The 14,972-nt window shown below is 36.6% G+C and overlaps 1 protein-coding gene across 3 annotated transcripts in view; it reads right to left on the bottom strand.

The window, feature by feature from the left end:
* Nucleotides 1-14,972, bottom strand: part of PLS1 (plastin 1) — a 115,370-nt gene that overhangs the window by 18,445 nt on the left and 81,953 nt on the right. For all 3 annotated transcript variants that reach the window (XM_024769114.1, XM_024769113.1, XM_024769115.1), the window contains exons 7-11: nt 9,483-9,648; nt 9,259-9,401; nt 8,258-8,353; nt 5,404-5,599; nt 375-453 (exon numbers count right to left, since the gene is read on the bottom strand). In XM_024769114.1, the coding sequence (XP_024624882.1) occupies nt 375-453; nt 5,404-5,599; nt 8,258-8,353; nt 9,259-9,401; nt 9,483-9,648 (680 nt within the window). The remainder of the gene's footprint in view (nt 1-374; nt 454-5,403; nt 5,600-8,257; nt 8,354-9,258; nt 9,402-9,482; nt 9,649-14,972) is intronic.

Raw genomic sequence — 14,972 nt, 5'->3', positions numbered from 1 at the left:
TTATAATGAAAAATACTGATAAAATGGTAAGAGCAATTTATAAAATATTACTGTTCTTCTAATCTGTTAAAGTTGAAATAATTTATTATTTTCCTGATTAGTAATTATTAAAAAGCAAGATGAACTGATTATCTTTACTAAATTGGTTATTTATATCATCACAAATTATAACTAATATTATCATAATCTTATCTTTTCAAATAATACTTTTCTTTTAAAATCTAGTGTATTGCCAATCCCCAGCATTCTGAAACTCTAAATGTTGGCTAAAATTCTTGAGATTTTTAGAAAATGTTCTCATGTAAACATACCTACAATTTGAAACTAGAAAAGTTGGACCCTGGCCATAAAGCTGAATCACATAAAATATTTACCTGTACAAATGATTAATGTATGGGTTGACTCCCAAGGAATTCATCCAGTTCCGAAATGTCCTCTCTTCCTTGCTTTCTCCTAGAGTAGACACAAGTTCACACTGATGATTCAGGACAAAAGAAATCAAGAACTATATTTTAAACCATTCTGGCAGGTACGAACTGGCCATACATACTTTGCCATGGTTCCTACGATACTACAATCTTTTTAGGGGGAAAAAAATCTCTTACTGCCAAAGTCCTTGTTTTCCCAGTCTAGAAAGCCTCCATTTGCTTTCTAAATGTCTCCATCTAGAGCCCCTTACTTGATGCCTGTGAATTACTGAGCCATGGGTTTCTCTGTTCAGAAAAGTAACAGATAAACTTATGTGGTCCTATCTGTAGTTAATGATTACATGCAAAAGGGATTGGCTAAAAATTAATAAAGCAGCCTTTCAGGGTAGCATTAGCACATTAAACAAAAATAGAAAAGCTGTACCTTCTCCAATGCAGTATCTCTAAATTTGTACAGATTATACAGGAAAAGTGTCTGAGCACACAAACCTGCATTTTAATCAAACAGCAATGAAGGGGAGAGGTAATATAAAAACAAGCAACGAGGGGCTATAACTATTTTACAGGCTTCCTGAGTTATTTTAGATTGTCCCTACTGAAAATACATAAGGGACACAGCCCCCATTCAGAGTGCGAAGACAAAGACACATTTCATCAGGGTAAGTCACTAGACCTCAAAGATCACCTCAAGAAGAAACTCCTGCAGGCACTATTATTGAACCTGTGATTACCTACGCTCCCTGAGCAGTCCCTTCACAGCAGTGCTTACCCCATCCATAAGGGAAATGTGGGCTCTGGTGTGCCACAAAGTGGGCAGAGAGAGATGGGGGCTCTTTTTGCCACGTCTGCTTTCTGGTCATCCCCTGGATTGCAGATTGTCCTAAGTGACCATCTATAAATAATACTGTTTGTTTTTCAGCCAAGTTAGGAGACAATGGAATGGCCTTGCCTACACCTCATCACCAGACTCTTGAAAATTTGAAACATTTACACTTCTCACCCCTTCTAAGCCATGGGCAAGTCCAGGTCACCATCTGGACTTTGTCTCATGTGGGATCCCCAGGACAATTTGGCACATTTAACCACCTGAGCTCCAGGGGCCCAGTCCCTATGCAGTCATCCCTGCAGTCATCTTCAGACTGAGTGTCACACACAGTGTATACCTGCACACCCAGAACAGAAATCCAAACCTTGTAAAATCTAAAAGATTCTGGTTTTTTGTGCCGACTGGTCAGGAAATAATCTGCCCCCTGTATTTTCATGTGGTTTTCAATACCATTACCTAAAGACTTTCCCAGAATCTGCTTTAATTCTTGCTCTATTCAATTACATAGCCATATAATTTCTTGCTTAAATTTTGTTCCCTCTGGTCTGTAAGAGGTAACTGATCAGTCTGTTGTATCTTCCACTGCCATTTTATAATATATAACTGATATGAGAACCTTTTTAAAAAGAACCAAGTTAAACTAAATACTCCTAGAACCCACGCTTGCCTTGTTTTAGGAGTTATTAAATAGGTTCCAATTAACTATCTGAACTTTCCTGGAAGTGACATAAATATAACCATACAATGATCAACAGCTTGATGCATGTGACTTGGGTTCACCTTTTAGGTGTTTCTCTATTACATTCTATTATTTTGCTATGTATATAAATTTTTTTCTGGTAATTAGAGAATTTTTACATTATTTCCATCTAGGAAAATCCAAATTATGTTTTAAGATTACGAACATCGATAGTGTATAACAATAATTTAATTTTTACTTAAAGTAATATGCAATTTCTGCTGAACCTGATGATAAAAGACATTAAAGTTGTATTTTGACTGAGTTCTGAAACTATTACAAACTTCAGTGTTTCCTATTTCTTCCTATTGTTCTAAACTAATTATATCATTATTTTAATTTTTGATACCTGGAAAGTAAAACAGATTTTACAAGTGAGCATTTGTTTATCTAATACCATTTCAAATTGTCTTGGTAAATAAATGCTAAAAGCCAGAAGCACTATGCATTTGCGCAAGAGCCATGGTAAAGCATTACAAAAACATATGTATTCCGGACTGGAAATGTTGTCTGGATTTCAGACAACTGAAGCCATCTTAGAAGTAAAATCTTAATTGCTGACATAAAAGAGAGAAAGAACTATAAAACATTCTTTTCACGTTCAGGGCCAAACTGACACTGCAATTGATAAAAGTTTCAGAGAAAATAACAAATATATTAAAAGTAGGCTACTAAGAGGAAAGAAAATGAACATATATTGAACACTCACTACATGTGCTAAGTGATGTATTAAGTGTTTTCCTCTTCCCGACCTGAGCATTATTGAGCACATACTGTATGCTAAACTCATTCATTCATGAAAGGTCATTTTAACTTGCTCTGAAATTCTTCAAAATAAGTATTATTAGTCCTGTTTTATATACGAGAAAACCAAGGCTCACAAAGATCACTCAGTTATTAAGTGGTGGTGCCGTGATTTGGACAAAGTCTAATTCCATGGTCTCTGTATTTTCTGGTGCCGTGATTTGGACAAAGTCTAATTCCATGGTCTCTGTATTTTCTATCACCACAAATGAATTCTGAGATTGTCTCTCTATATGTAGCCCACATATTTGGCTCAATTTAATATAAAGATTTAATATTTAACTGGGCTTTTAATTTTCTTTAATTCCATACAGATAAAATTCTTTGCCAATGAGGACATACTAATATATGAATATGGGATGTGATACGGTCAAGCTTCAAATTTCATAAGGCTCTACAAAAACAAATGTACAGAGGAAAAAATTCCAATGACAGTCAAAGTCAAATTCATTTTTGGCAGATGTATCAGGACATACATATGTTCTAAATAAAGATGACTGATAAATATTTCCCAAAGTATCTTTTTACATAAATAAAGTAAATACTAATGGAAATATTTAGCAATCCTATTCACACTGAAAAATTCCAAAAGCATGCTGAACACTAGCAAAAGAATTCAAACGTGACAAATAGGAGAGCAAGTTGGAAAAGGTATCTAGCAAGAGTTCAGTGACTATAAGAAGCAGATCATTTTTAATATGCCACTCTAAACAATGCCTTCTACTGTAAGACACAGAGGAATTTTGAAATTTCCCAGACCGAAAAAAACACAGCAGTCTCCCTTTTTAATTTTTTAGAAGTTCTAATCCCTCACCCTAAATTTCTCTGCTGAAAAATCAACATTTTTAAACCTATCTTATCTCTCCGTTACATATCTATGTAGAGTACACAATCTTTATTTTAGTGAACTTCTGAAAGAGTGAATTAATCATATTCCTCAAAGAACATATTTGTTAAATCTGAAACTTCTTTCATTAATCAAAAAGCTGTAATCATAAAGTGACCAGGACCTTGGAACTCTGGTTGTGGCAGTCAAAGAGAAAAAGATGATGAAGCTGATTTCTCACTCTGCCTTACTGGGGAAGAAGGGAAGAAGGTGGGTGATGTGAGAGAATGAACGCTGCAGTATCAAGTGTTCCCCACCAGGAAGAATCCCCACCTGAGGACCAGCTTCTCCAAACCAGGGCGACCATGAAGACTATTTTAGGAGTGGCCCTAACCTCTGACAACTGCCACCACTGCTGTCACTGTTTTTACTCTTAGTTCTGGTACTAATGTGGGTTTTAGTATGCATGTGAGTGAGTGTGAGGATGGCAGAAGAAAAGGAGAGAGGCTGAAACAGATAAGGAGAAAGAACTAGACACCGAGAATGTTTTCGTCATTATGATGATTCATATATTGTAAGCTTCAATGACATTTAGTAAATGTAATGTAGCTAAGTAATACAAAATGATCTATGTTATAGAATCTAAACAGATCCTGCCAAAGATTACTTGAGATAAAAAGCCGCATAGCACAGGGGGATCAGCTCGGTGCTTCGTGACCACCTAGAGGGGTGGGGTGGGATAGGGAGGGTGGGAGAGAGGGAGACGCAAGAGGGAAGAGATATGGGAACATATGTATATGTATAACTGATTCACTTTGTTATACAGCAGAAACTAACACACCATTGTAAAGCAATTATACTCCAATAAAGATGTTAAAAAAAAAAAGAATAAATTTTAACTTAAAAAAAAGATAAGTTTGTTTATTCACAGCAGAGGGATAAAGGCTTTACATCAAATCATGAAATCAGTTGTCAAAATTGATTTCTAATGTGTTAACAGCTACACTATTCCATCATTATAGAAGGCAAATTAGGTGGGCAGTTTATATAATCAAGTCTTGCTCTGCTATCCTAATCAGGTTTCATTTGTGCTTCTTGCTTGTCATCATTCATTCTTTAGGCATATTAAGACAGAAAAAAAAACACAACATGAACAATGCAAAAAATAAATATCAATCCAGACAGAAAGAATAAATGGTACTAATAAAAAGAACATTCAGAATGAATATATTTATAGAGTAGAGAAAAGTACTAAATACAGTACCTACATTAGGAGGGGTCAAATCTGCATTTCATGAAGCAAAACAGGAAAGTATTATAAATTATGAGACAGATAACAATAGCCCACACACAAGACAAGTAATGAATATTGTAAATTTTTTCATGTACACTAAACACATTAAAAAGAGAACAATACTGGAGTCAAACTGTAGCTTTCAAAGGAGAAAAAAGCTACAAATAATTATTTTTTCCAATAGCTATAATTCATTGTCCATATTGGTGGTGTAATTATGTTATGTGGTCATTTAAGAGAACGTTTTAAATGTATGATGGTTTTCACTAAACTCTTATGGAGAAATGACAGACATGTAAAATCTACCTCAGCATTCTCTTTTAACCAAAATGAAAAACGACTTTAAGTTGAACTTTTTAATGAATGCACATGCCTACACACAGTAAACTTCATCTCCCGCCACAATCCCCTACCTCTGACAGTGAAGTAGGACAATACCACAAAAAGATACACACAGTGAATCAATTAAAGACAGAGAGAGCATACCTTCCAATAAATTCATATCGATGTCATTATTATCAGGCTTGTGTAGGCTTGGGTATGTGTTAAACAGATTAGCTACAAAAGCTAAATTAAGTTTAGGATTGCCTGAAACCACATCTGCAGGAGTAACAAACTGTCTGCAGCCCAGTTTATCTGCTTCCTGAAGCATGAATTCAGCACGCTTCAAGTCATTTTCCTCCTAACAATGAAATAAAACAAAAATGTTCAAGATTAAACTTTTTACTGGCATAATTTTTAATTCATATACATATTTATAAGCAACTACTTTTCTGGAAATATATCAAATAATGGCTCAAAATAGGGTCAGAATGTGCAGGAATTCCAAATTAACTTCCCCATTTCTTTTAAATCGGTAAGAACAAGTCTCTGAGTTTTCTTGCTGGGATCAGTGGAATATTTCACCCTCATTGCTGAAGTACTCAACAAAACTCTCAAACATTGTATCAGTAAGCTTCTACTGGCTGAATTATAGGTAACTTGCTCAAGGCCATATACTAGAATGCTTTCTGGCTAAGAGGCTTAGCTATCTCACCCTTTCTACTCTGGTATTTCCAGTAGACTCTTTTCTCAATGAAAAACAAGCTGGGATACATATAAAAAATATTAAAGTCAGTAGGGACAGCACTTTTCACAATTGCAAAACCCTGGAAACAAACCAAATGCTTACCAACAGGAGAGCAGATGAAAACTGTGAAACTGTGTTATATTCACACAATGACATATAACAATATGAGTGACTCATTAATATGTTCACAATAAGTATAGAAATTTAAGTATATGACAAACTTTATATGAAGTTAAAAAGTAAAATAAATTTTGTAGAAAACAAACTTATGGTTACCAGGGGATAAGTAGGGGAGGGATAAATTGGGAGATTGGGATTGACATATACACACTACTATATATAAAATAGATAAGTAATAAGGACCTACTGTGTAGCACAGGGAACTCTACTCAATACTGTCTAATGGCCTATATGGGAAAAGAATCTTAAAAAAGAGTGGATATAGGTATATGTATAACTGATTCACTTTGCGGTACACCTGAAACTAACACAACATTGTAAAGCAACTATACCCCAATAAAAAAAATTTTTTAAAGTAAAATAAATTTAATGTTTTAAGAAATACATTTGGTTGAAAGAAAACTATAGCAAAAGAAAGGCAAAAAACGATGAACATAAGATTCAAGATGGTGATTATCACATTAAGGGGACGCAGAGAGATGGCATAGGGAAGAACTACACAGCTAAATGTAAACTGATGTCAAAGTCTTAGCTTTCTTGTTGGATTGAGGGCTTGTATGAGCTTGTTACAATTTCAATACAAACAACCAACTACCAGACAAAAATAAATAAAAAGAGGGACATGCCTGGACCCACGATGAGAGTATATCACGACCAAGGATTATGACTTATCTAATTCTGTGCACCAGAGTTGTAAATAAAATGTAATTGAAATCAGAGAAAGCAATAGGTTCAACGCTATTAAACAGCAATAAAAAGCTCCTCAGGTAGATGTGAACAGATCACAATATGTGGACCTTACTTAGATCTTAATTCAGATAAATTATAAAAAGAAAACCTGACATTTATGAGGCAACAGGAAATGTCAACACTGACTAGTTATTTTGATATTACAGATTATTGTTAATTTTTTAGTTATGTAAGGTATTATGGTTATATTTTTAAAGGGTCTTTATCTTTTAGAAGTACATATTGGTGAAATGATACCATGTCTAGGATTTGCTTCAAAATAATATGGAAGAGGAAGCAAATAGGTAGGTGATAAATGAAGAAACAAGACTGACCATGAGTTGATAGTTGTTGAACTTGGGGGATGAACACATGGTAGTTCAGTATATTAAGTCTGCCCACTTTTGAATAGGTTTGAAACTTTCTGTAAGTTTTTTTAACTTCCTAATTTTTGTACTCGAGCTAATTTGTAAATTTTGCAATACTGATTTTTAGATTTTATAATAATGTAAAATATAATTAATTAGTGATGACTCAAGTTGCCTTTAAAACTAAATATTCTGGCTATTACACTTTAAGTACTTAATAGATTTTCATACAAACTATAATCTGACCATACTTTAAGGTTTCGATAGAACCATCCCTGGTACTTAGAACTTATGCTAAAAGAATGGGCTTCCTATAAAATGTGTTAGATGGGTCAGGATTTGTATCAGTTCTTCCTACACCATAAATACTAGGAATTGCCATTTTTTATTTTGTGTATTGTCAAATATAAGTTGGAAGAACTTATAATCAGTTGCTTAGAAATCTAATAACAGCTTGTTGCTCCCTTTCCTTGTGCACAGCAGCAAAAGCCCTGGTATGTTCCAGTGATGTTGCACCAGGGAAATGTGAGTGTAGGGTTGATTCCACACATACTCAAGGTCAGAATTCTGCAATTCCCCTTCCTCACTCATGACAGCCAGATGGCTTAGCATGGAAATTTAGAGCCTAGGGCATGAAAAATAACTTCTGAAAAGCAAAGAGCCAAGGTTTAATGAAGGGCTGAGGACGCCACCAGGGAATGCTGCCTGAAGCGAACTGTGCTCTAAATATGACTGTACTTGCTAGTCAAATTCATAGAGACGCAAAGTAGCATAGTGGTTACCAGGAGCTTGGGAGAGAGGGGAATGGGGAGTTATTGTTTAATGGATACAGACTTCACTATGTGATGAGGAGAAATTTTTGGAGAGGGATACTGGTGATGGTTGCATGTACTGCAAATGTAACGCCACTGAGCTGTACACGTAAAATTGTCATTTTTATGCTATGCATATTTTATCAAAATTTTTTAAAATTTTAATTAAAAACTATACTCACATTAAATCCTGAAAGGTCAATGGCAATGGCAGGTCCATCATCCCGGTCACCTTTAGGTGCAATTTGATCAAGCAGATGAAAATAGGCTCTTGAATCCTTTAAGGAAGGAAACAAAATAGAATTTTTCAAATGAATAAAATCATCATTGGATTTAGGGGGAAAAGTACTCAAATTGAAGCAATTGTCCTCATCTCAAAGAATGGAATAATAACTTAGTAACCTTTACTTATTGCTTACAGGATCCTGAATGCACTATGCTGTTTCACCCTTGAGAGCTTCTAGCAACACTGTTTCCTAAACCTGGAAGGCCCTTCCTCACCTCTTTCATTTGTTTACACTCCTAAGGATCAGCATCAGTTAAGATTAGGGCCAAGTTTCCTTGACAAGTCTCTTCCAGTGGGGAGGGAAGTGTTTCAAGCTACTTTGGTTCAGAGACACACCTGAAGACCCCCTTTTGTCTACTGATTCCCTATGCCCTCTGATACTTTGGGTTCCTCTTAGCTGGTTATTGAGAAAGTGGAAGTAACTATTAAACTGGTCAAGCCCACAAGGGCCTCTAGTCTAGCAACAGATGTAATTCTCAGTCCAAATTAACAGACTGACATTCTCATTATAATCTAATCTATCCGTGGCATACAAAAAGGGAAATGATACTTTAATCTGCTAATGCTAGCATCTCTTTCCTCTCACAACAAGTTGTATTTCTTTTTAAAAGCCAATAAACCAGTTTTTTGGGGGTTTTTTTAGTAAAAGATTTTATGATTATAAGTGGGGGATCCACCTCACACAGAGAAATGCAAAAATTTCATTTTCTACACTGTGCTTGTGAATTAAACTTCAATTCAAATTTAAGTCTGTGGGTGAAGTTCTTTTTTGTCTTTGTTTAAAAAATCACAGCCATAACACACACACACATACAAATTAAGTCTGAACTCCTTTTGTTCTTGACGCGCATCTACATCCTTTTTGTATGTCGCAAATTTGAACATTAAAATATGAACCTTAATGTCCTGGCTGAAGTTGCTGATGGTACGCCATCCTGCATTGGTCAGATGGTAGTTCACCCAACGCAGCAGTAATTCCTCTGGAGAAAGCTTCATCAACTCTTCTAGATCCTCACCTTCATTTAGCAATGCAATCAGGGCTAAGAGGAAAACAATGAAATATAAATTTTTCCCACAGTAAGTATATATCAATGAAAAGTAAATATTTTTGATGACCTTACCTTCATTTCTGGAAATCTCAATATCAGCAAAAAGACCAACTTTGATGATCTGCCAGAGAAGTCCCAAGACCAAGTGAGGTTTTCCTTCTTTGAGATCCTGTGCACCAATGTTGACCACTGTACAACCAATGGCTGAGGCAGAATTCAGGGCTAGGTTTAAATTTTCCTGAATCGCCACAAAGAAAAATACACGTGAGAAAGTACTTTCTAAACTCTTATCAACAAGTTGTGAAGGTAAGTAAGACACAATGGATGGTGAAACTTCCCATTTTTTTAACATAAGTAGTACTTATATCACCTCTATATGCCAATGACTTTCAAAGCCGTATCTCCAGGCCACACTTCCTCCCAGCACCCACTCTAAGCTCTACACCTGTATACATATTTGGTTATGTCTACCTGGATGTTTCACAAGTATCTCAAACTCAACATGTCCATAATTGAAGCAATTTTCTGGCCATGCTTCCCTAGTCTTCCTCTAATCCTCTGTCAAAACTGGCTTCTCCTTTATTTCCTGTCTTGGTTGACAGGACCAACCTTCATTCTTGCTTCTTTCTTCCTAAGTCAGAAACCTGAGCAGAATCCTTGTTCTTCTTGCCTTTAACATCCTGTGACCAATTTCTGTCAATTCCACCTTCTAAATACCTCTGGAAACTGTCAGTACCTTTCTTCAAGTTTCTTAATTCCTTCCTAACACCCATGCTCAGACTTACTCTCTAAAACCCACCTTCCATAGTACCCTGCTGTTGGTAACCTTATTAAAATATGGACCTGATGGCATTCCCTAGCTTTAAAACCCTACAAATGTTCCCCTATCATTCCCACTATCTCCTCTCACTCACTCTGTTCCAGCTCTATAGGGCCTTTGAACTTGCTATTCCCTCTGCCTGGAACACACCTTCCTCAAATATCCACAATTCCTTTACACTGCTCAAATGCACCTAATGGCTTTCTCCAATTGTCCTACACAAAATAACAAGCATCACCACAGGCTTTGCTGGCACTCATTATTCTCTATTTTACTCTGTATCATTCTCCGACATGTTATATAGTTATATATTTATTTTTATATCACCCCCAATTAGAGTATGAGCTCTAATTATGATGAGAGAAAGAACTCCTACAACTCAACTACAATAAAACAACCTGATTAAAATATGGGCAGACGACATGAACAGACATTTCTCCAAAGAAGATATCAGATGAACAGTAAGCACGTGAAAAGCAGATCAACATGACTAATCATTAGGGAAACGTCAACCAAACCACAGTGAGGTACCACTTCACACCCATCAGGATGTCTATTATTAAAAACAAAACAAAATAAAATAACAAGTGTTGGAGAGGATGTAGATAAGTTGGAACCCTGTGCATTGCTAGTGGGAATATAAAATGCTGCAGTTTCTGTGGAAAACAGTATGGCTATTCTTCAAAAAATTAAACACAGAAGTACCATATGGTTTAGCAAATCCACTTCTGGATATTTACTCAAAGAAAAAAGCAAGCTAGGACTCAAAGAGATATTTGTATACCCATGTGTGTAGCAGCATTATTCACAAAAGCCAAAAGGTGGAAACAACCCAAGTGTCCAGCCACAGATAAACAGATAAGTAAAATACGGTATAGGCATACAATAGAATAGTATTCAGCTTTAGAAAGGAAGGGAATTCTGCACAGGCTGCAACATGGATGAATCCTGAAGACATTATGCTAAGTGAAATAAGCTGGTCTTAAAAAAGAACTATTGTATGATTCCATTTATATGAGGTACCCAGAGTAGCCAAATTCACAGAGACAGAAAGTGGAATGGTGATAGCCAGGGGGTGGGGGAGTGGACAATGGGGAGCTTTTCTTTTCTTTTAATTAATTAATTTATTTATTTATTTTTGGCTGCATTGGGTATTCGTTACTGCACGTGGGATTTCTTTAGTTGAGGCGAGCAGGGGCTACTCTTCTTTGCAGTGCATGGGTTTCTCATCGCGGTGGCCTCTCTTGTTGCAGAGCACGGACTCTAGGCACACAGGCTTCAGTTGTTGTGGCACATGGGCTCAGTAGTTGTGGCTCACAGGCTTCAGTAGTTGTGGCTCACAGGCTCCAGAGCGCAGGCTCAGTAGTTGTGGCACACGGGCTTAGTTGCTCCGCAGCATGTGGGATCTTCCCGGACCAGGGCTTGAACCCGTGTCCCCTGCGTTGGCGGGCGGATTCTTAACCACTGCTCCACCAGGGAAGCCCCAGGGAGCTATTATTTAATGGGTATAGAGTTTCAGTTTGGGAGGATGAGAAGAGTTTTGGAGAAGAATGTTATTGATGAATCCACAGCAATGTGAATGTATTTAATGCCACAGAACTGTACACTTAAAAATGGTTAAAGTGGTCCATTTTATGTTATGTGTATTTTACAACAATGGAAAAAAAAGGAAAAATGGCCCAGAGCCATCTTGAAGGTGCTCTCTATGGCCAAATCTGGGACAAGTTAAGCACCAAAATAATCAAGCACAGTAATGAATTAAGCCACTGGAAAAAGTAGGGATTCCTGAGTCCTATCAGTGACAGAGAGAGAGAAGAGAGGTCTCTGGGTTACAGAAGAATGCCAAATAATAAAAGACTAGGGCTTCCCTGGTGGCGCAGTGGTTGACAGTCCGCCTGCCGATGCAGGGGACACAGGTTCGTGCCCTGGTCCAGAAGGATCCCACATGCCGCGGAGCGGCTGGGCCCGTGAGCCATGGCCGCTGAGCCTGCGCGTCCGGAGCCTGTGCTCCGCAACGGGAGAGGCCACGGCAGTGAGAGGCCTGTGTACCGCAAAACAAAAAAATAAAAGACTAGTAAACGTGGAGGAAGTGCTGGAGTTGAAAGAAAAACATAATTTTGCAACCATCATGGTAAAGACCCTGTTAGGAAAGAATCATCAATCAAGGGAATCTAAAATCTAGGGGGAAATTCTGTTATGGAGCAGGATATCTGCATAGCCTTCAAGTGTTTCCTCATGGACTGCTTATTAGTTGCAAGGGAGAGAAAGAAAAGGAAACAGTAATTATACAGTGGAGAAACTGGGTAACATCTTAACCTGATGATAAAAACTAACATCAACTATAAGAGACATACAGATATCTTGTGCCTCTCAATATACAAATTTATAAACTTGATAACTATACTGTGGTAATATAAGAGAAAATCCTTGTTCTGAGTAAATATATGCTGAGGAATTCACTGGTAAAGAGTGATAAGGTATGTAACTTATCCTCAAGTGGTCCAGGAAAAAAGGTTGTGTACACACGCACACACGAGGGAGAGAGCACAAATATTAAAGTGCAATAAACCACTAACATCAGGTGAACCAGGTAAAGGATGTATGAGTGTTTTTGTATAGTTTTTAGTTTTGCAATAAACCACTAACAACAGGTGAACCAGGTAAAGGATGTATGAGTGTTTTTGTATAGTTTTTAGTTTTGCAATAAACCACTAACAACAGGTGAACCAGGTAAAGGATGTATGAGTGTTTTTGTATAGTTTTTAGTTTTGCAATAAACCACTAACAACAGGTGAACCAGGTAAAGGATGTATGAGTGTTTTTGTATAGTTTTTAGTTTTGCAACTTTCTCTACGTTTGAAATTATTTTCAAATAAACCTAAAAAAAGGGTAACTCAAAGTTTTTTTATCCAAACATGCCATTAATTTTAATCTAAAAGCTTAATTGAGGGCAATATTTATTTAATAATATTAATTAATTTTTGCTTTAGCTGTCATCTATCAATGCTATACCAGTGATCAGAAACACAAATGTACAAAAAAAGAGCCACCAAACAACAAAAAAAACAGTTTGGGACAACACAAGGCAGCAAATTGGAAAAGACACTGAATTAGAAAAATTTACAGTTACCTTGGCTTTTAACTTTTTTTTTTTATTCCCTCCTCCTCAAATTTCTTCCCTAAATAACAAATGCATACTATGTACCGATGACATTTTTCCGATCAACTTTTCACCTTTTGGAAAGGCACGGTGGCCTGTTTGCTACTAGGCCTTATTTTTTTGGCCATTTAATGGTGATAAATAATCAATACAGTCAGACTTTTAAGTCACCAAAGATAAGAGGAGGTAACTTTAAGAGCTAGGGGATTTGTTGTTAATTGTGTTTGATTTGCTTTGGGGAAAATGTAGAGATTGTCTTTTCCTCTTTTATTTCTACAGTCCACGCTTGGGTGGGGCCCCTGCTCCCACAGTTTGTTTAAATTTTTATGTTTACTAGCCAGAAGTTACACAAAGGTTTACAAAGCACAGTGATTATTTCAATGGCTTCCTCTTACAGTATGCTGAAGCAATTTATCTTGCTGGGCTCCAAGTAAGTGGCTGTATCTCTTGGGGTTTAGTCAAGGGTAACTGAAGTAAGCATTTGGAATTAAATTATTTTTGTAGTGGTATTAAGCAATATTCATTTAAATGCAGTTCTCCCAAAAGAAGGCAGAACCAGAGAATCCTTCAATATATTTACAACCTAAATAAACATGATAATTGTGAAAATATTTTCAGTAAATTTCAAGTATTTTCTAGATATTCAGAAGATTTTTCCTACCTTCAGATATGTTTAATTACCTTAAATCAAATCAATATAACTTTCAAGAGACAGCCTCTGTCAATTTACGCTAGACCAGTAATATGTTTCTCTCTTCATTTCCAAGAGCATAAAGAATGTTTGCTCTGGTTGTGATTCCCCAGAATGCATTAGCTGGGGAAAGAACTGGACTGAAAATTTTTCCAGTAATAGTGTTAATCTTGCAATGACCCATTACATTGACAGCATGGTACTGTGGCCAGAAGAAATATGTAATTTCACCAAATTGACTGTAATAACTAGTGAGAACCAAAACCTTCCACTGCTTTTCTCAGCCTGGACAGTGACAAGGAAACCACACCTTAATGTGACCTTGCACTTATTCCTCTGTCTTCACTGGCATGACTTTATTCTTCCAGGAGAAGAAGGCAAAATATTTGATTGTTCATTGCAGCCACTACTTCCAAGACCTATCAGCTCCTCAGTGGAAAGCATCAATGGACAGTTAATACTCTAAAAGATTCTTTGACACCCTCACCTTGAAATCCTCCCCTTGCAATTTCCACCAGTTCTGACTGTTGCATCAGTTGCATCATCATCCTTACCCAGTCATTAGTCTCCTCTCTTCCCCTCTCCCACAGTGAAAGACCCACCTTAAACCACAATTCCAAATCATCAGTTCTAACCCCAGCTTGAAGACACTGCCACAGATTTGCAGGAGGTGTTTTCTCTTACTGCTGAAAGCAGTAAAACTCAGCTTTGTCTTAACAGGTTATGTTGGTGATATATGGAGAACCAGCTTTCGATGTTAATTTTATTCAAAAATGTTGGCTTTACAAGTATAGTAAATGACTTCTGAGTAATTGGCTAAAAATGGATTGAAAATAAGGAGCTAAAATGTGCTTCCTCAAATAAATGGTAGTTTCTAATTGGTAAATACAT

Source organism: Neophocaena asiaeorientalis, unplaced genomic scaffold (genome assembly GCF_003031525.2).
Source record: "Neophocaena asiaeorientalis asiaeorientalis breed wild unplaced genomic scaffold, Neophocaena_asiaeorientalis_V1.1 scaffold118, whole genome shotgun sequence".
Lineage (NCBI taxonomy): Eukaryota > Metazoa > Chordata > Mammalia > Artiodactyla > Phocoenidae > Neophocaena > Neophocaena asiaeorientalis.
This window is presented reverse-complemented; position numbering and strand designations above follow the sequence as displayed.